The sequence below is a fragment of the Pygocentrus nattereri genome, chromosome 15 (genome assembly GCF_015220715.1).
Source record: "Pygocentrus nattereri isolate fPygNat1 chromosome 15, fPygNat1.pri, whole genome shotgun sequence".
In the NCBI taxonomy this organism is placed as follows: Eukaryota; Metazoa; Chordata; class Actinopteri; order Characiformes; family Serrasalmidae; genus Pygocentrus; species Pygocentrus nattereri.
Genome location: NC_051225.1, coordinates 3,106,951 through 3,127,672, shown reverse-complemented (window position 1 = coordinate 3,127,672; position 20,722 = coordinate 3,106,951). Strand labels below are relative to the sequence as shown.

The 20,722-nt window shown below is 43.8% G+C and overlaps 1 protein-coding gene across 1 annotated transcript in view; it reads left to right on the top strand.

Annotated features, from left to right (window-relative positions):
* Nucleotides 1–20,722, top strand: part of LOC108430246 (rho guanine nucleotide exchange factor 18) — an 80,330-nt gene that overhangs the window by 33,687 nt on the left and 25,921 nt on the right. The window contains exons 11-20 of the mRNA XM_037545549.1: nt 4,831–4,898; nt 5,519–5,570; nt 12,222–12,390; nt 13,668–13,774; nt 14,341–14,481; nt 15,864–16,114; nt 17,581–17,706; nt 18,676–18,793; nt 19,082–19,336; nt 20,413–20,489. Coding sequence (XP_037401446.1) covers nt 4,831–4,898; nt 5,519–5,570; nt 12,222–12,390; nt 13,668–13,774; nt 14,341–14,481; nt 15,864–16,114; nt 17,581–17,706; nt 18,676–18,793; nt 19,082–19,336; nt 20,413–20,489 — 1,364 coding nt within the window. The remainder of the gene's footprint in view (nt 1–4,830; nt 4,899–5,518; nt 5,571–12,221; nt 12,391–13,667; nt 13,775–14,340; nt 14,482–15,863; nt 16,115–17,580; nt 17,707–18,675; nt 18,794–19,081; nt 19,337–20,412; nt 20,490–20,722) is intronic.

The following is a 20,722-nucleotide window of genomic DNA, read 5'->3' as shown; positions in this document are numbered from 1 at the left end:
AGCCGCCACAGAGACTCGTTAATATCATCAGTTACATCATGAGCTCAATTTACTGAGCACTGATTGGTCAAACCAGGAGCTGCTTTTTAACTACTTATAATACTCCGCTTCCTCAAGGAGAGGCTTGGAGATGGGTCAACAAACACACCAACATCCAGAAAATCACTATTTATTATTTATATATATATGAGAGAGAGATAGAGATCATTATTGATATGCTATAAATTTTGTTTATTCAAATATTAACACTTTCCTCAGCAAGTAAACAGACGAACAGTCCTGTAGCTGTTATTCTGATGTCACTGTGCACCCCTAAAAATAATAATGGGCTATAATTAATAATAATGCATTCATATAGTGCCTTTGTCATAAATAAGATCGCTTACAGTCGAGAAAGTTATAAACTCTGAATTAAAACTGGTCACGTATGATCACATATGATCACATGGTCATATGCAAAAAGAACCTTTGAGCCGTTCAGGCGGTCTCCTCGCTCGGAGAGACCGGCTGTTCAGGGCTGTACCTGCTGCTGGTGCCACAGGCTGCTCTGCATGCATGATTGGTTGCCATGGTTGTGGCAAAAAACCACCATCAACCGCTGTTACCCAGCCTAGCATCATCACCTGTAATGAGGAAACTTTCATCACCACTGTGACTGAACCATCCAGCACAGAGGAGCGTGGGACCCTGTCAGCGGTTCTTCCTCGTGGGAGGTCCTCCTTTGAGTTTTGGTTTGTCTCATTGGTTCCACCTCATGCTCTAATGGGTTCCTCTCGATGCTTCCTCCTCATGTTGTTAGGGAGGTTCTCCTTATGAGTTTGGGTTCCTCTCCCTGGGTTTGGGTTCTTCCAAAAAGTTTCCCCAAGTTTTTTATTTGATTTATTTTTGTTTTTTTAACTATATTGCAAGGCAGTTCTAATGTATAGTCATGTAATAAGTGTATGATAGCACCACGAGTTTTTCACAAGCAACGTATCCCTCCGCTGAGACGCCGTTGCTAAGCAACGACTCTGACAGCTGTAGGACACGCTTGAGCCATTTGAACGTTTTTACTTTTTACTTTGCCACAAGCAGAAAACGGACTCTGTTAAGACCACATCTGACCGACAGCTGATTCGGTCCGGCTCTGAAGACGAGACGACACTAAATTCCCAAACCATCAGTCGGTCTGTGTGGAGCTGGAGAACGAACTGCTGGCTGAGCAGCGAGTGGGCGGAGCTCGTTACTCTGACGTAGCAACAAGCTGCTCGTTAAGGAGCTCTAATTAGGAGGAAGGAGCTGAACATTAAAACATATTAAAGCCGCGTTCACGGCCAGTTTATTCATTTCTTACTGTATTTATTTAACTGCTGTATTAAAGCAGTAGAGCACTCGAGGAGGGAGTTACCACCAATAACATCACGGCTGGGATGATCTACGGCCACCAGATCACAGCCGGGATGGTATTTCATGATAAAATGCTCCTTCTTTGGTTCTGTGTGTGTGTGTGTGTGTATATATGTGTGTTTGTGTGTGTGTGTATATATATAAAGTGTTATATAAAGTGAGAATTCATGAGGCTTTAAACCGTTTCCTAAAGAAATGTAACTGCACGGAATCATTGCCGACTCACTTGGTTTCAGCTTCTATAAACACCATTAAAAAGGGTTTGTTTTTCCCGGCGCTCTGCGGGTCGGGCCGCCCTCGGCGGCAGCGCTGCTACCATCTCTGACGTTCAGAGTTGTTTTTGTTTTGTTCTGGTTCGATTGGTCTGCCAGAGGAGAGAAACCTCTCACTTTATCCCACAAAAAAGTGGAAAATGGCCTGAGGGCCGTAACTCGGCTTTTGGCTTTGCTGACCTCCCCATTTTTCCGATCAGTTGGAGCCGATACGAACACCTTTTGTGGATTAGTGAAGCTTTTTCACGCTCCTCCTGTGGAGCCAGGTCACTTCATGCAGTCTGTGGTTAAAGTTGGGAGGTGTGAGAAGATAACAACCTCGCAGTGCTTGAAGATGCTTCCACGAGACATGATGTGTATCCTGATATCTAGAGATACAGAATGCACCAGAAAGACAGTAGCTCCACTTTTAGGAAGGATTTGAAATCTATATTTTGAGAGGTGACTGAACACTCCTTCTGTTGGTTTGGGTTCAGTTTAGGTTAAATAACTCTCGTGATCTTCATGCCCTTGTTGTCTTCTAAATGGTATGATAGGGTGATGGGGTGAATGCTTAAAGAGTGACTACACCCCACCTTTTCCAGCTAGCTCCACCCAGGGCTCAACTATGAAGAATGCTCAGTAACGTGATGGGCACTGCCGTGATGTTCGGGTTTGGAGGTGGGGTCGTGAGGAACCCGGGCGGGCTGGGTTGCGGTGCGTTTTTCCTCGTGGGAGGTTCTCCTTTTGAGTCTTAGTTTGTCTCATTGGTTCCACCTCATGCTCTTATGGGGTTTCTTCTTTTGACTCTGGGTTCCTCTCGTTGGTTCTTCCTCATGCTCTTATGGGGTTTCTTCTTTTGACTCTGGGTTCCTCTCGTTGGTTCTTCCTCATGATCTTATGGGGTTTCTTCTTTTGACTCTGGGTTCCTCTCGTTGGTTCTTCCTCATGCTCTTATGGGGTTTCTTCTTTTGACTCTGGGTTCCTCTTGTTGGTTCTTCCTCATGCTCTTATGGGGTTTCTTCTTTTGACTCTGGGTTCCTCTCGTTGGTTCTTCCTCATGATCTTATGGGGTTTCTTCTTTTGACTCTGGGTTCCTCTCGTTGGTTCTTCCTCATGCTCTTATGGGGTTTCTTTTTTTGACTCTGGGTTCCTCTCGTTGGTTCTTCCTCATGATCTTATGGGGTTTCTTCTTTTGACTCTGGGTTCCTCTCGTTGGTTCTTCCTCATGATCTTATGGGGTTTCTTCTTTTGACTCTGGGTTCCTCTCGTTGGTTCTTCCTCATGCTCTTATGGGGTTTCTTCTTTTGACTCTGGGTTCCTCTTGTTGGTTCTTCCTCATGCTCTTATGGGGTTTCTTCTTTTGACTCTGGGTTCCTCTCGTTGGTTCTTCCTCATGATCTTATGGGGTTTCTTCTTTTGACTCTGGGTTCCTCTCGTTGGTTCTTCCTCATGCTCTTATGGGGTTTCTTCTTTTGACTCTGGGTTCCTCTCGTTGGTTCTTCCTCATGCTCTTATGGGGTTTCTTCTTTTGACTCTGGGTTCCTCTCGTTGGTTCTTCCTCATGCTCTTATGGGGTTTCTTCTTTTGACTCTGGGTTCCTCTCGTTGGTTCTTCCTCATGCTCTTAGGGTGTTTCTTCTTTTGACTCTGGGTTCCTCTCGTTGGTTCTTCCTCATGCTCTTATGGGGTTTCTTCTTTTGAGTGTTGGTTCCTCTTAGTGGTTTGGGTTCCGTTTAGTTTTTCTCCACTACCATCCGCATCTTCAGCGATTCCAATCAGGCGTTTCCGATCAGGCAGGGCGTCTTGAGCCTTAACGGTATGAGGCACTGACTCGAGGCACAGACGAGTTAATGTAGCGCCAGAAAACGATTAACAGCGAGCGGCGGAGGCGCCGAGCGGTAGAACATTCCCTAAAACCATGACCGCTTCTAATTATCTGTTCAGCAGGTCCAGATTTGACATAACCCCAGTCCTGATTATCGACCGTGTTCACATATAGAAATGAGCCGAGTTCTGTTAAAGTGAACCTGGAAGGGAAGCGTTGGCAAATGGCCTCATTTGGCCTGACCACGATAAAAATGGTATTTTTTTACAGTTTGGAAAGATGTGTTCTCATTTCCAGCAAGGCTGGTTTATTTTATTATTAAAGAGCAGAGCATTTCAGCTGTTAATGTGGGGGGAAAAGGTCTTGGGGTGGAGTTTCAAGTGAAGTGACGAGGTAAAAAAACTTATTTTGTGAAGTGTTTCTTCGAGAGCTGGGATAAAGCTGCTGATGCTCATCTGTGCAGAGTGCGATCGTTCAGGTGAGCTGGACCTGGCTGGTAGCTCTCGTTTGAAGTTCATTCGAAAGCCTCGGTATCGGAGTTTTTCTCGTGAGATAGTAAGCGACGTTATCAGAAAAGTGAAAGATTATGGCAGGTGTGACTCAACTGTCCCTCAACAGAGGCCTGATAGTCTTCCTTACTGTGTAGACAATCTGTGCTGTCAGACGTCCGTGAACAAACCATTTTTTCCTTGCATGTGATAAACAAAATAGTGTGATGGCACATTATCAATTCAGTCTAATGAGAAACTGTAGAACGGACTCGGTTTATATCACAATACCTACATTTAGAGTCGGTTATTCATTCAGCCTAATGAGAAACTGTAGAACGGACTCGGTTTATATCACAATACCTACATTTAGAGTCGGTTATTCATTCAGCCTAATGAGAAACTGTAGAACGGACTCGGTTTATATCACAATACCTAGATTTAGAGTCGGTTATTCATTCAGCCTAATGAGAAACTGTAGAACGGACTCGGTTTATATCACAATACCTACATTTAGACTCGGTTATTCATTCAGCCTAATGAGAAACTGTAGAACGGACTTGGTTTATATCACAATACCTACATTTAGAGCCGGTTATTCATTCAGTCTAATGAGAAACTGTAGAACGGACTCGGTTTATATCACAATACCTACATTTAGAGCCGGTTATTCATTCAGCCTAACGAGAAACTGTAGAACGGACTATCATAATTCTGATCCAACGTCCGGTGATTTATTAACAGAATGTCTCACAGCTGATTGACATGATGATCCTGTTTTTGTGCAATGCCTGGATGGACTGTGGCTCGCCCTGTTTGCTGGGCACACGTGGCTGAACTGGTTTTTAACTGTCTTTGTTTTTCCTTTAACTTTGCAGACTGTGCTGTGAACGTCCACAAAACCTGCAAGAATCTTCTACCTGAGTGCAGCAACAGTAAGAACAAGGTGAGGCCTTGCAGTCTGTCCCAACCTAAATCCCTCATTTAAGGAGAGAAGACACTTAGATGGTTCGTTTTAGAATTGAATTTGATTCATTCCTTTAGATTTTGAGTAAATTCTGCAATACTTACTTACGCGCAACAGTTTCAGCTATAAAAGCCCTTTTATCACGGTACACACGGTAAAAGAGCTGAACTGGTTTGTGCTTTTATTCATGAATAAGAAGTGAAAATGCAAACTGGGGATGAAAATGAGGTTGAAACGCAGCCGTCAGAGCTGGAGGAATATATTCTAAGCTCACAGCAATTTTATAGCATCCTACTCTTTCAAATAGAAATTTCAATATAATCATGAATCTTTCAGCCTCATCACCCAAAGTGCAGGTTTTGAGATGCACCTTACTACCATTTTCACTCTGCGATGCGCTTGTTTTTCTCAATTTATGTGGTTCAGTTTAAGCCAAGATACAGGGAGATTCACTCGAAAGAGGCCCTGAATATTCTGTAATAACTCTCTCTAGGATGAATGACTCTCCCTGTAGTGAAGCAACGGCCCAGACTGGTGTAGATTTGTTGAAACTTGCAATCCAGATGGTCAATAAAGCACTTTTTTCTTTCTCTCGACAGACAAAAGATTTTGCACAGAAGACCACTGGGGTCATCCAGTCCCATAATCTCTGTAAGTTTAAAACCCTTCCCAGTAGCATGTAACGTTTCTGCATGTTTGTGAAGTTGTTTTCTAAGTAAAGTGTAGACGGAGAAATAAAATGCAGGATTATTGCTTCTTCTTGAAGTGGAATTCCAGTGATGTTCTCAAAAAACGTTCAGATGGTTTGGTGTGAATCGGTTCGTTTACTCTGATGTCTTTCCAGTGGTGGTGATGGGAACCAGGCGTCGCCATGACTACAACACACATATAGACATTTTATTTATCATCCAGAGCCACCAGAGAACCTACACGAGTCTTCTGAGTTTATATGGAATATTGATGATGGGAAAACGGTGGGAAATCCGAAATAATAAGTGTTTTTTTTTTTTTTTTTTTTTTTTTTTTTTTGGCACTATTTTGCCTCAAAGCAAACTGCATGTATCCCTCCACCATGAATTTTATTTATTTATTTATTTTCTTTTATTTGTCATGAAACAATGTTTTAGGCAGTGAATTCATAACCGTTTCGTGTAGTAACTTTCTCCGAGGGAGCTTTTAGAGGTGGACGTCCGGTTCCCATCACCACCACTGTGAACGATTTTGACTTGGCAAGTTTCTCTACCACGGAGCGTTTCACGCCAAACCACTCTGGATGACTTTATTTACATCTTATGTATTCTGGATTCATGAAATCTCCACAGCTGACAATGCCCTCCACCACTTATCATTACACTAATTGATGAAATTAATGAAAGCCTCCACTCATCATTATGCAAATGACATCGTGGTAACTGGGTGTTACTTACATTCATTGTTAGTACCCAGCATTGGTCCAGGCTCATAGCGCCGCCTCAGTTTATAGCATTTACTTAGTTATGTTGTTTAATGTTGTTTAATGTCTATATATTAATTTTACTTTTTGACTATCTGAATCTGTCTTTTTAAATGCTGGTGTGTTTTTTGCCCTGTAGAGTGTTTTTCCTTTTTTTTCCCCTTCATTTTGGAGCCTGGCAGGTCAGCTAGTCCATGGCTCCTGTGAGGATGAGGACAATTATCGGCTGCTTGTTTTCCTCTCCTCTCCTGTGTGCGATAATTCTATTTAATGGTTGCCCTGCCTGCGTGCGTCTGCCGAGGTCCAGCTCGATCCCCTGACAGCAAATTAAGGCGAAACCACTGTTGCTCTGTCCGCCTCATCTGGACAGATTGCAGAAAGAAGCTGATTGTACGGTAGCAGTGATGCTAATTAAGCTGAAAATATGACGAGGATTTGTGAGAATCTGGATGGACCCTCAGAATGACAGGAGTTTGTGTTAGTGCTTCAGTGAGATTAGTACGAACCCATTAGTGCAGCATTTTTTTCTCATGCTGTTTGTTTTTTTATTAGTGTTCATAGCGGTAGCAGTTTACTGACCCACAAAGCCATGAAAACCCCTTCAACAAACTCCAAATAAGCATGTAGATGTGAGCCATAGATACAGAAAACTTATATGTGGTTAAATAAGCTTCACGAGGCTCGTCCAGAGGTAAACAATCACAACTGCCAACGAGCGCCAGTCGCTCCCGGGGGATCAGCTTCGTCTTCACCAGCAACACAGGAGCCGTCATGAAGCTTCACTGACTGACGGCTGGGTTCATCACCCAGAACGTGTACTTTTAGCATTCACATGCACTCGGTAATCCGATAACTGCAGAAAATCAGGAGTTTGTCAGTAATCCGATCAACACCTTTACATGCGCTTGAATAATCAGTCATCGGATTTCTGCTTTGCATTCAGCCAGTAAGAGTTCACAACACTGAGAAATCTGATTACTGACCTAAAATCCAGCCTCTATCAGATTTTTAAATCAGATTTCTAGATTGGAGTCTGGTGTTAACATGACCGTTTGAACAGTCGGATAACTGCAGAAATCGGATCATGATGGGATTATTGAACGCGTGTAAACGCACTCCGTCTCTGTTGTATGGAGCACAGCTGGCACATGGGTATCATTGTGACCCACACAGATATTACTCAGCTCTTTGGTTTTCAGTGAAAATGAATACGTTGAACAAAATGTGACTAAACAAACATCTTTACACTTCCCTACGCACTGTTATTAGAATTGTGCAAATATGTAGACGTTTAATAATCATAATTCTTTTTTGCTGCTTTCATTGTTACGACGAGCAGCTCCCAAAAAAGATTTCTCCCCGTCACTGATTCAGAGATGCTGACGGTAGAAAGCTGCCGTCGTCACTGCCGCTCAGGTCGTTTTATCTTCTAGATCTTCTAGAAGCTTTACGAAACATCTTTTGAGCTCCTTTTTAAAAAGTGAAAGTTAATTGAAGCTCAGCTTTTTCCTCTATTTCGCACGTTGCTGCTCGCAGTCTCAGTGCAGCATAATAGGGGTTTCATCCGTCTCCTTGACTCCTGTGGATCCAGACTACACCAGTATTTTCCCTCTGCAGGAGTTTCTGGTACTTTCTCTGGCGGTCCGGATGAGCTTGTTAAGTCCCTCCCACCGTGACCGCAGGAGAGGTGGGAATTGGTTTAGAGGGTGATGTTAGTTGTTTTTTCCTACTATGGGCTGGGGGGGGATTCTCATCACCTAGAAGCTTCTGTGTTTGTGCGTTGCAAATATTGCAAATCGCATGCATGTAGTTGCAGAAGATGCTGGCATAACTAGTGATTAGAATGTTCTGCATGTTGGGATCCACTCGGGCTGCACAGTGTTGCGCAGCATTGCTCTTTACAGTACTGCTGCAATGGAAGGCTGAAATATGAAAATGAGCATCTAACCATCACAGTGTGGTTTACGACATGCTGTTAGCGTCCTGACCAATCACATCTCCCAGTGAGCTTCTGTGGGTGTTTTAATGAATCAAGGTATTCATGTAATCCAACAGAAACAAATTATTTTGGTCATCATAATGCAGCACAGCATTAGCGCTATAATCGGAATACTACTCTTTTATCTGTAGCCCCAGACCACAGCTATACTGTTAGAAATGAAGGTCCTTTGCAGGTAAATCTTTCATCCATCAATTTCCAAACAATATAAATGTTCCCTCCAAGCTCCAACGGTGGGTTTAAGGTCTGATTGTGGAGCTTAAGTCAGTTCCTCCAGGTGAAAAGTTGGTATTTGTTCCTTTTCATAACCGAATGTTTTAAAACAGAGCAGTAGAGTAAAAGCCTGGAGGCGAGGCGAGGCGGGGTGTGGAGTCAGCACAGCTTAGAACAGATCATTTCAGTGGATTATGGTTCAGTTATGTTCCCTGACTGAAGGTACTGAGATGGGCCCTTGAGGGAACCACCCCAGTGACTTAAGATTTAGATTAAGTGACCCTTATTAGTCCCACAAACGGGGAAATTTCACGTCCTGTCCGTGAAGTGAAACACCACATACACACTAGTGAGCACACACACAAGGGGGCAGTGAGCACACTTGCCCGGAGCGGTGGGCAGCCCAATCCACGGCGCCCGGGGAGCAATTGGGGGTTGGGTGTCTCGCTCAAGGACACCTCAGTCATGGACTGTCGGCGCTGGGTTATGAACTGCCGGCCTTCCGGTCACAGGGCCAGTTCCCTAACCTCCAACCCAAGACTGTCCCCGACAAGACAGCCAGGCCTGTCTAAGGCCCAGTCCCATTTCTTATTTTTACCCCTACCCCTTGTTTTCGAGTGTAACCCCCTCCCCCTTGAAACTGCGTTAGAAGGAGTAGTGATTGAAATTTTGCCCCTATGAAATGGGACGACCCTTCAAGAACCAGATACATCATCAGTTGTCGTCAGCGACTTTTACATAAACAGACGAGACGAGGTTTTCCGCCCATTTCCAATATGCCGCCTCCAGCCGTGGTGATCTCACGTGTGTCACATGACAGGACAGGTGAATCGCCTTTAAAATAGCCTGAAAAATAATCAGGACGTGTTTTCGTCTCCAGACTATAGCAGTAACGGTATATCGCACTGACGTTTGCCTTTTATCTGAAGGAGACTGAAAAGCACCGGCGCTCACGATTCATTCACAACTTCAGTTTTACGCATTGATCAATCAAATGAGCCACGGAATAAAAAAGAGCACAAACAAAAAAACCACATCACTTCATTAACAGCTAGCACTGCTCTGTAGGCGCCTGCAGTGACAGCAGAGGAGGGGAAAGTTCAGCTCCTCACTGCTTAAATACATTTAGGGCATCATGCGCCTTCAAAGAGGGGGCAATTAATTATTATCTCCACCAAGAATTCTTCAGTGATATGAAGCCGAACTGAGCTTTCTAATCGCCAGCTTCATGATCGATTTCCCGTTCCACCTTAAATGGGGAGGCAACCCCGCGTACCAGAACGTAACTGCTGCGCCATTTAAGGTAGAACGGGAAATTTCCAGGTAGCGACCGAGACGTCAGCGCATTACTGGCGATTTTTATGCGTTATGAAGGAAATGACCATAAAACGCTGTTACAGTGGTTCTTACAACACAGCGGCCATCTGGCCGATGATTCGCAGGGCATTCTGGGATTTTTCTCATAACCCCCCTTTTGTAGTGAGCCTCTGAATAATCTCTGTTTGAAGGGCCTGCAGCCCCAACACTTCCCCCTACCCCTCCATCTCAACAACAACCCTACCCTTAGACATGAACACACAAAACTGAGGGGTAGGGCTAAGTGTTGGGGGCAAGGGGTGAAATGGGACTGGGCCCAAGTCTTGTACCGCTTTCTTGTCCTGCTTTCTCAGCTGCCACAGCAGAGTCTGATGCAAAGATGGCTTACATAAACATAAACACATCATACATTATCACATTTCCATTCCAAGAGAAGAGGTAAAGCGGCTCATTCTCCTCTACTGTCTACGTTTAGCTGTTGAGGCAGCTGGAATAGCAGTAGATCCCTCTCTGATTTACCCTCTAGCGCCCCCCCTCGGAGTGTACTGGGTGTTCTACCCACCACAGCAACGTAAGAGGGTGCGGTGAGGTTGCAGAGAAGGACCAAACGTTTGTAGTGTGGTCATTTGCATTCGCATCCTTGCGTGGAGTTGGTTTCAGTCTTACTGTTTATCCGCTTAATTTAACATATCAAATAGTAACGACACAAAATGTGGCCTGTGCAAAAGTTGTGGCACTTTGTTTTATGCAAAGACAGAGAAATTGTCCACTAATATTAGCAGGAGAATGTAGTTTAAGTATGTTCTCTGTAGAGGACGCGTTGTTTTCCACTTAGAAAATCAACGAAACATGTCATTTGGCTGGACCGTTCAAACGTATGCATGTGTGTCATCATGATCATCTGAAAACCTTGCAGAGTTTTATTTTAGTTACAGAGTCTCAAATCTCATACACACTTAAAAATGATGGTTCTTGAAGGATTCTTTAGTAAAGAGTGAAGTTCTACATAGAACCGTGAACACTCAAAGATCGGGTTGGGGGATTAAAGAGTTCTTTGCATTGTGAACGGGTTCTTCAGGTTGATGGAAACTGTGCTGTAAAACCTTTTTTGCAAATGGTTCTGTATAGCACCCAAAAAGGGTTCTGCTATTGTTACGACGTCAAGCTTGTAACAGTAGGAGAACCCGTTTTAGTGCTATATAGATCCATGTACATCCAAAAGAACCATATATAGAACCTTATGTAGCACCTTCTCTGTCAATCTGAAGATCCGTTTAAAGACTCGAAAGAACCCTTTAATCATGCAATGCGTTCTTTGAGTGTTCATGCTTCTGTATAGAACCGTTTTCTTTACTAAAGAACCCTCGGACCATGTTGTTGTGTTTTTTTTTTTTTGTTTTTTTTTTTTAATTGTGTACACAAGAAAAGTAAAACTGTGTTAAAAAGATAAAAAGCAATGATCTGAATTAAATATCGGTACAGTAGCAGGACGAGAGCGGCAGAACACGGATACAGCCATTTCATTTACTGCCCAGAACAGTGAACAGTGTCAAAAGCATCATATTCACAATCATTTCATGTAGGAACTTTCTGCGAGGAGCTTTTAGAGGTGGACGTCTGGTTCCCATCACCACCACTGTGAATGATGCTGGCTTGCTAAGTTTCTCTAGAGCGGAGCGTTTCACCCCAAACCACTTTAAACAACTTTGCTTACATCTTAACTCTTTAATTATGCAGAAATTTTGGGAAATGGGTGAAATTCCCCTTTACTGTATTGTAAGCAATGGTGCACACGCTTTTCTGTCATTCAGTCGTACAACTGCCTAAAAATAATGAGTGTGTTTGAGAGGGATGCTGCTGATTAGCCTCCTCAGGAGACTCGGCATGGCTCCCATTACTGCAGCTAGTGCTTTATTCCTCTCTGCTCCGGATAATCTCACTGTGAGACGGCGGCTACAACTTGTTGCATCCTCCAGCGTGAGAGGAGACGAGAGCAGGGAGGTGAAAGAGGGCGTTACTTCCAGAATTTGCTCGTCGCTTTATAAGGCGCGTCACTGGCGTAGAAGTCTGTAACTGCACCTGCCCGCTGCTGCGTTCGTGCGCGTGTCCGAGCGATAGAGCATGGACTTAGCGATCCGCCGCCACCGTACAGCTCAGAAGAAATCTGCCCATGCCTCGGCCTCGTGGGGTCTGTCCCACAGGGTGGGATTTCGGCTGCTTTTACACCGCGACCTGCTGACCTGCCGTTTTCTGGGCTCCGTCCCGCGCTCCTGGCTCCGTCACTACTGCCGCTCTTCTGACCCCTCTGTTCTCCCTGCAGCCCCCAGGGATCCCTGCTTCATCCCTCCGCACGCGCTCGCTCCAGCTGCCGATGGCTCCAGCCGCTCTGGCCGCTGTGCTCCAGGTATGACCGTCCTGTCCCGCGGACCCAGCGCCCAGCCCGCCGCCCCCAGCAGTACCCAGCCGCTCAGCCACACCAGCAGCTCCAGGTCAGCATCGCTTATGCTCATTTAGACTGGATTTAACATGTTTTGTGTGTCGTAACAGATGAGAAATTGTTTGTTTGGTGTTCTGGTGGAACTGGAACTGGTTGTATATTAAAGGGCTGTTTCACCCAAAAAATAAGTGATAAATAAGTCTGGTGAAAAATCCAACATGCAGTTTCCCCCTTTAGCCATACTAAAGTATTTCCCTTCAAATGTACTTAAGTATAAAGTAAAAGTACTAAAAGAGTAATTCTGGCTCTGATGTCCTGTTATCATTTTTATAACCAGACTGGCTTCATGAACTCATTTCAGGTGAAAGTCCTCCAGCGTCTCTCTTGGTAAACCAGTCTTTTAATAGAACGTCATTAATTAGTGACGCTGACGTCTATTAAAATGATCAGAAGCACAAAACACTGAAGGTAAACAGTTTCCATCAGGGAGAACCGAGTGGCTCTGAAATCACTTTTTACACACAAGCAAAGTTTCAGTTTCAGATTTATTTACAACTTAGTTCCAAGTTTAAGTTGAATAAAAACTGGCTTTAAACTCAGGATCACAGATGAGCTCCTTTACTATGTTGATCTGTAGGCGTCTGTTCATAAACATAAACCAGCCCAAACTCATTTACTATAAAATGAAATGGTGTTTGTAGAAATTCAGAAAAAAGCCGTGTCAGTCTCGACTGCATATGTGGACAGATTTCTATATTGAGCTCTATTTACACAAAGTTAGGTTAGTTCATCATTTATGTTGAACAGACTCTCCCAAAGTTTTACGCTGCTGCGCTGACGTTGAACCGCGTGCTGCACTGGGTCGGTATGACCAACAGGTCAAAACCAGCTCTAAACAAAGTGACCGCTGGGCCCTGATTGGTGCTCTGGCTTTGCGCTTCTTTCGTTTTGACATGTTACGTTTTTATACACACAGAAACCAAAAGGAACGACAGATTTCTCAAAATGTAGGAGGAAAAAGTCGATATTAGACTCTGAAATGTAGTGGAGTGAAAGGAAAAAGTCGCCCAGAACGGAGAAACTTCAGTACAGATACACCAAAAATACTAAAGTACAGAAACTAATTACATTTACTCAGGTACTCAGTTACTGTGCACCAGTGGTCCTCTGTAGAGGAGTTTTAAGCTTATTTTCACTTTGAAAATCAGCAAAACGTGGAATTTGATGAAACTGCTTAGCTTTAAACTTTTATATTTATGTGGTTTTGCGTTCGTGTAGAATAAACCGACCATTTGTGCAGAACTTTGAGAACTGTTCTGTGTTCTGCAGCTCTATTGCAGGGGAGATGGATGAAGTGGATGCATTCAGGATAAAACGCCATGCAGAGGATGCCGTGTCTCTCGCTCCGTCTACTGCAGACTCCGTCATTGTCGAAGGTGAGAAAACGTTCTGTAGGGAATTCTCTTGGGATGGAGGCGGAGTGCAGGTAATTCATCTAATTCATACAGTTTTCCACCTGCTTTTCCACTTTGTAGATGGTTTTTGAAAAGGATTCTGTGTAGCACCACAGAGGGTTCTGCTGTTGTTAGAATATCAGGCTTGTAAAAGAAGAACCCTTTTTGATGCCTTTCTAGAACCATATGCCGCGCATTCTCCATCAAATCTGACGAGCCATTTGACCATGCAGAGACCCGTTTCATCATGCAGATGGTTCTTTGAGTGTTCTACATAGAACCATTTCCTTTGATAAAAGCAATCGAAGAACCATCATTAAGAGCTCAAGCCGCTTGTATTAATGTCCCTGTAGTGTTCATGTATAATAAGCCTGGGATTTTAAGGGTTTTTAAGGTGTACAATTTACTGCTGTACCTTTTGAGGGGAGATTTTTACGCTGTTTGTACCTCAATGTACGGAACATTTACGTACACAGAACCTTTATTCCTATCAGTGTGTATGTGTACTTGTTTATTTATGTGTGTGTTATGTGCATGTTTGTCCTCAGATGGGTACTACTCCAGTGTTCGACAGGAGCTGGAGGGAATGGCTCAGGATTTCGAGGTGGAGTCGTGGAGTTTGGCTGTGGAGCAACAGTTTCTAAAGAAACATTCCAAAGACATGATCAAGAGGCAGGATGTTCTATACGGTGAGAGTGTTTGCTGTGCCTTATCTCAGAGCCCCGCCTGACGCACCTTTCTCACGTCTTATCGCTCTGTGAATTACGCTGCCGGTGAGACGTGTTGAGTTTGCTCCACTCGTTCATGTGTATTGATTGTTTATACGCGCCCCTCTAGCTTGGTTATGGTTAAGATTTCATTATTGGGTGAATATTGTTTTCACCTCGAGTGAGCATTTCTAAGTGGTCAGCTGTTTCTCTATGATACTCCATTCTGGCTTATCTTTGGTCCAGTAGGTCTGACTGTTATACACCAATCAGGCCTAACGTTCTGACCACCTCCTTGTTTCTGCACTCATTGTCCACTTTATCAGCTCCACTTACTGTATAGCTGCACTCTGTAGTTCTACAGTTACAGACTGTAGTCCATCTGTTTCTCTGATACTCTGTTACCCTGGTCTTCAGTGGTCAGGACCCCCATGCACCCTCACAGAGCAGGTACTATTTGGGTGGTGGATCATTCTCAGAACTGCTGTGTCTGATCCACTCGTACCAGTGCAACACACACTGGCACACCACCACCACGTCAGTGTTACTGCAGTGTTGAGAATGACCCACCACTCAAACAGTACCTGCTCTGTGAGGGTCCATGGGGGTCCTGCTGCTGATGACTGCTGGAAAAAAAGTGTGTTTGGGGGAAAAACTACATCAGAGTTCAGGCGGAGAGATGATCTGTAGCCTTTTTATATCAGCTCAGCTCACTTGGAACCGAAAAAGGTGAGTAGAGTCGAGCTGAGTCAAGCTGGTACCGTGCAGTGGAAGAACCGCTCAAGTTGTGTTAGATGTGTAAATGTTAGTCTGGCTTTTGTGCCGTTCCCCCGCATGGCTGAGGGGTGCAGTCAGTGGTGAGCATCAGAAACACTGATCAAATTTCTTGCCTTGTTGATCTAGTTTTTTTGTTTGTTTTGTTTTTTTTAAAAATGAAAATAAGTTAACCCATCCTCTACGGAGAACACACTTAAATATGGCATTGTCTTTACATTTTACTGCACAGTTTCTGTTAATTTGCTGTTTTTTTTTTTTTCTTTTTTTTGCACCGGACTCATTATTTTATGTTAAATTCAGTAAACAAACAGTAACACATTTTATTTTATGTTAAATTCAGTAAACAAACAGTAATTGTGCATGAAAATATACAGAGGTGTGCTCATTAGGGCATGTGTTAACTTTATTTACAATTATTTCAATAAAATATGCAATTAAAATTTTAAAAAATTGACACCAGTTATTGTGCTAGTCAGTGCCTGATTCATTGGCCTGTTTTCCTGGGAGCACAAATATTAGCCTTACCATTCAATACCATACTCTGCATGGTCATCTGATAAATAAATAAATAAACGTGAACATTTCAGAGCTGATCCAGACGGAGATGCACCACGTGCGCACCCTGAAGATAATGCTGCGCGTTTATGTGTACGAGCTGCGTGAGACGCTGCAGCTGGACGACAGGAGGCTGGACTGCCTGTTCCCGCGTCTGGATAGCCTTCTGGAGCTGCACAACGGCTTCCTGTCCCGCCTGAAAGAGCGCCGGCAAGAGGCTCTACAGCTGGGCAGCGATCGCAACTACACCATCAACAGAGTGGCAGATATCCTGGCTGAACAGGTACAGTCTGGATGCTTAGTAGCGGTGGGACACGTGGCGATATATTATATTATTGTAATAAATTTCACCACAAAACGTTTTCCTGCATATATGATGGATGTTATCAGTACTTCTACACTGAACAGCTACATGGATCAAAGAAGAGACTTGAGAGCAGTTACAGAGAGGCTGTAAAGTAGCTGATGGAATTGGACAATACACACCAGAACATCTAAACAGTATTGGCATATAAAAAAGTTCAACAAACTACAGAGATTTTTATTTAAAGTAATCAGGAACAGGAGGAAAATTATTAGTTATTAAGAGTTATTAGCTAACCTAAAAAAAAATGTGGGGATTTCTTACAGTCTGAATGTGACTGTGTTCATTATATGAGCTTTTACATTTGTAAGTGCATAAACGAGCAACATTTTGTTCTCAAATCATTTTCCAGGTTACATCTAGGCAAGTCAAGCGAATAGTTTCATTTAACTTCTGAAACTTTTAGGGTTTATGTTGTTGCTGTCCAAAGAAAAACAGGTTTCTGCAAAATAGAAACTTTACAGGCAAAGTCGCTCACCCTTCACTGCAAGTTAATGTGAAGAGATTCCAAGTGATTCCAAGTCCGTGCGTCATGAAATTGTTACGCAGCGTAAAGGACAGCTGGTGCGTTGAAATGATGTCGAAAAATTACAAATCTACAAAATTCGAGATGCGTGGTTTTCATTGGACTGCAACATTGGACCTATTGTCCAGGGTATGTTTTGGTTTGTCCATCTGAATTTATGTGACCAAATTGTAAGGCAAGTTATTCAGTAACTGCATGAAATACATTTTTATTTTATTTATTTATTTGTTTTTTTGTGAAAGCTCCGCTCAAATGTGTTTTATGATCTCCACATCACTACACGCTCACAATTTACTGCTGAAATCCCAAAAATCCGCCGCTCTTTGTGTTGTTCTCTAAAAGTGATGTTTCCAGAGCAGATCACTGAAGAGACGCCGTCTGTTTATAGTTTAGAGCCCAGATTTGGGGAAAAACGGGTCGACTTTCAGTAGAAAAACAAAGTTCAGCTTCTTTTATTATAAGGGTTTAAAATGACGTCACCGTCTATTAGACTGGAGAGAAGAGCTACAGCCTCACACGACGCCCAGCTTCTGAATGGAGCTTATGGAATATGAACGTTATGAGGAACATGACGAAGAGCGTTTATAACACACCGGTTGACTCTGAGTTTGAGAGTCTAACACCATTGGACGGATGTTTAGACATGAATGTTTTAAACTGATACTTGATGTTAATGTTTCAGCATCAGCAGGTATGACGCTATTAGTATCTGGCGTTCCTCAGTAATGTGTCTTAAGATTAATAGCTGATTAATAAGCAGGATGAAGGGGGAAAAACGAAAAGAAAAGGTTAGTACATAACTGTATCATCTCAGGTCTGCAAGTAAGATCTGACACAGTTTTCTGCTTCTTTTGTGTAGTTTTCGGGGGAACGCGGGGAACGGATGAAGGAAAGTTACAGCGCTTTCTGCAGCCGCCACACAGAAGCCGTCAACTTCTATAAAGAGCAACTACAGAGCAACAAGAAGTTCCAGAACCTAATGAGGGTACAGACACACCACAAAATGTGATTTATATTTGGTAGATGTTAGTTTTTATATACACCGATCAGGCAACATAACCACTACACTCACAGTCCACTTTATCAGCTCCACTTACTGTATAGCTGCACTCTGTAGTTCTACAGTTACAGACTGTAGTCCATCTGTTTCTCTGATACTCTGTTACCCTGTTCTTCAGTGGTCAGGACCCCCATGGACCCTCACAGAGCAGGTACTATTTGGGTGGTGGGTCATTCTCAGCACTGCAGTAACACTGACGTGGTGGTGGTGTGTTAGTGTGTGTTGTGCTGGTCTGAGTGGATCAAACACAGCAGTGCTGCCGGAGTTTTTAAACAGAGAACAGTCCACCAACCAAAAATATCCAGTCATCAGTGTCCTGTGGGCAGCGTCCTGTGAGCAGCGTCCTGTGACCACTGATGAAGGACTAGAGGATGACCAAAACAAACTGAGCAGCAGCAGATGAGCTGTCGTCTCTGACGTTTACATCTACAAGGTGGACCAACAGGGTAGGAGTGTCTTATGGAGTGGACAGTGAGTGGACACAGTGTTTAAAAACTCCAGCAGCACTGCTGTGTCTGATCCACTTGTACCAGCACAACACACACCACCACCACGTCAATGTAGTGCAGTGCTGAGAATGATCCACCACCTGGGGTCCTGACCACTGAGGGTAAAAGGGGGTCACAGAGTACCAGAGAAACAGATGGACTACAGTCTGTAACTGTAGAACTACAGAGTGCAGCTATACAGTAAGTGGAGCTGATAAAGTGGACAGTGAGCGTAGAAACGAGGATGTGGTCAGAATGTTACGCCTGATCTGTTGGATACTTTTGTTTGTATTCGTTTATGTTAGTATTTGTTTCATTATTCAGTGTTCGGATGGTGCTTACTTTAGCTTTGTGTTATCGCTGGGCTTTTGCCAGTTTTTCAGTGTTGCTTTACTTTGTATTTCAGAAAATAAGCAATTTGTCTATAGTGCGGCGGCTTGGTGTTCCAGAGTGCATTCTCCTCGTGACGCAGCGCATCACTAAGTACCCCGTCCTTGTGGAGCGACTGCTTCAGTACACAGAAGGTTGGATTTGAGTACATGTTACATATGAATTCCACCTAAAATGTTCAATTAAAATGTCCAGTTTCCTCCTAAAAGACTGCAGTTCTTTCTGAATTCAGAATCATGTTGAAGAGTTGTCATTTGGTAATGACTTGGAAGTGAATTGGAAATACCGTTTAGTACTTTATACTTATTATTTTAAGTCTGAAAGGACTGTTTTGCTTTCCTTCGTTCTTTCCAGTTGGTAAAGATGTTTTGGGCTTTTAGAGTAATCAGTATCACCTCCCTCCATCGTGTATTTTCCCACAGCTGGCACTGAGGAGCATGCGGAGCTGAGCCAGGCCCTGGATCTGATTAAAGACACCATCGTGAAGGTGGACTCTCAGGTGAGCCTCTACGAGAAGGAGACGCGCCTCAAGGAGATCGCCTCCAAGATGGAGGCCAGATCGCTCGGCAAGATCAAAGACGGGCGAATATTTCGGAAGGAGGACCTCGCGCAGGGCAAGCGAAGGCTGCTGCACGAAGGCATGGTCAACTGGAAGGCCGCGTCTGGCAGACTGAAGGGTACGAGTCGCAGTGCGTTTAGTTAAAGCGAAAGGAAAGGTTTCCCTCTCACCTCAAAGGTGGTCGTAGGTGGTCAGTCGAGACCCGCTTGGCGTCTGGGGTGGGCTTCTTAACTTTTCAACTGGAGCTTTGAGGCCAATCAAAGTGTGGAACCCCGCCAGTTAGCCTGGTAGCTGGCTAGCTAAATTTCCCGTTCCACCTTAAATAGTCCAACGTTTCTCACGCCTGAAGTGCCATAATGTAGCTGCCGCTCCATTTAAGGTGGAATGGGAAAATTCGAAACAAGAAGCTGGAGAATAAGTAACTAAAGCTTCTTATCACAGAAGATTTGGGGGTGGGTGGTGATAAATTGCTTCTTGGACATTCTTTTGGACAAGTTACGCAGTACAGACTGGTGGACTGTTGGCTTTAATCACTTGTTAGCTACTCGTAGCTCCAGTGTAAAAGTAAAGAAGCAAACCTCAGACACCAAACATGTCTTGGCTGATCAGCTATAGCTGTCAAACGGGGTCTGGGGATGGGTGGTCAGTGAAAAACAGTTCCTGGGGAAGCATCAGGAAAAATTGCGTGTACAGTGTTGGATGTTGCATTAAAAGCTTGACTGGTATCAGCCGGATGCTGATCAGAGAGCTGTATTTGGGGAATTTGTGTCTGCTTTCATGCCTACTGCCAAAATGTAGGTAATATTTTCTTGCTCAAGGCCAGAAATCAGGCTGAGATGTGGTATAGATGAGGAAACAGAACCCCACTCTGCTTACGAAAGGAAAGAGAACGCAGACATGAGCCTTCACAAGCAATTTCCTTCATCAGATAAAAAGCTCAGTGTCTTGGGCGGTATTCCACACTCGGGCTGCATTTATAGCTTTCACCATCACTGTGACGCCTCCTGCCGCACTGGTGTCCTCCAGTGAAGCAAGTAAAAGCTGCTGATTTGATGTGTAATGTATATGTACGTTTATATATAATAATTTATTTATTAACCACAGATTAGCAGGGATAATTACCCATCACTTTGATGAAACTTGTTTGGCTAACATAATGAATATGCTTCATGTGTGTTTCTGGCTCCATTGCAGATATTCTAGCTGTGCTGCTCACAGATGTACTGTTGCTTTTACAAGAGAAGGATCAGAGATACGTGTTTTCTGCTGTGGTAAGTTCATTTTGGCCCAGTCCCATTTCACCCCTTGCCCCTGCCACTGAGCCCTTAGTCCTCTGTTTTGCGTGTTCACGTCTAGGGGTTGGGTGTCCCAATTTTTGTTGAGATAGAGGGGTAGGGCGTAGTGTTAGGGCTACGTATGTAGCTATCAGGGCTATGTATTACAGCAGCATTGCTCTGTATTCCAAGAGTCTGGGTGCTAAACTGACCTGCTTGCAGTCCAGACA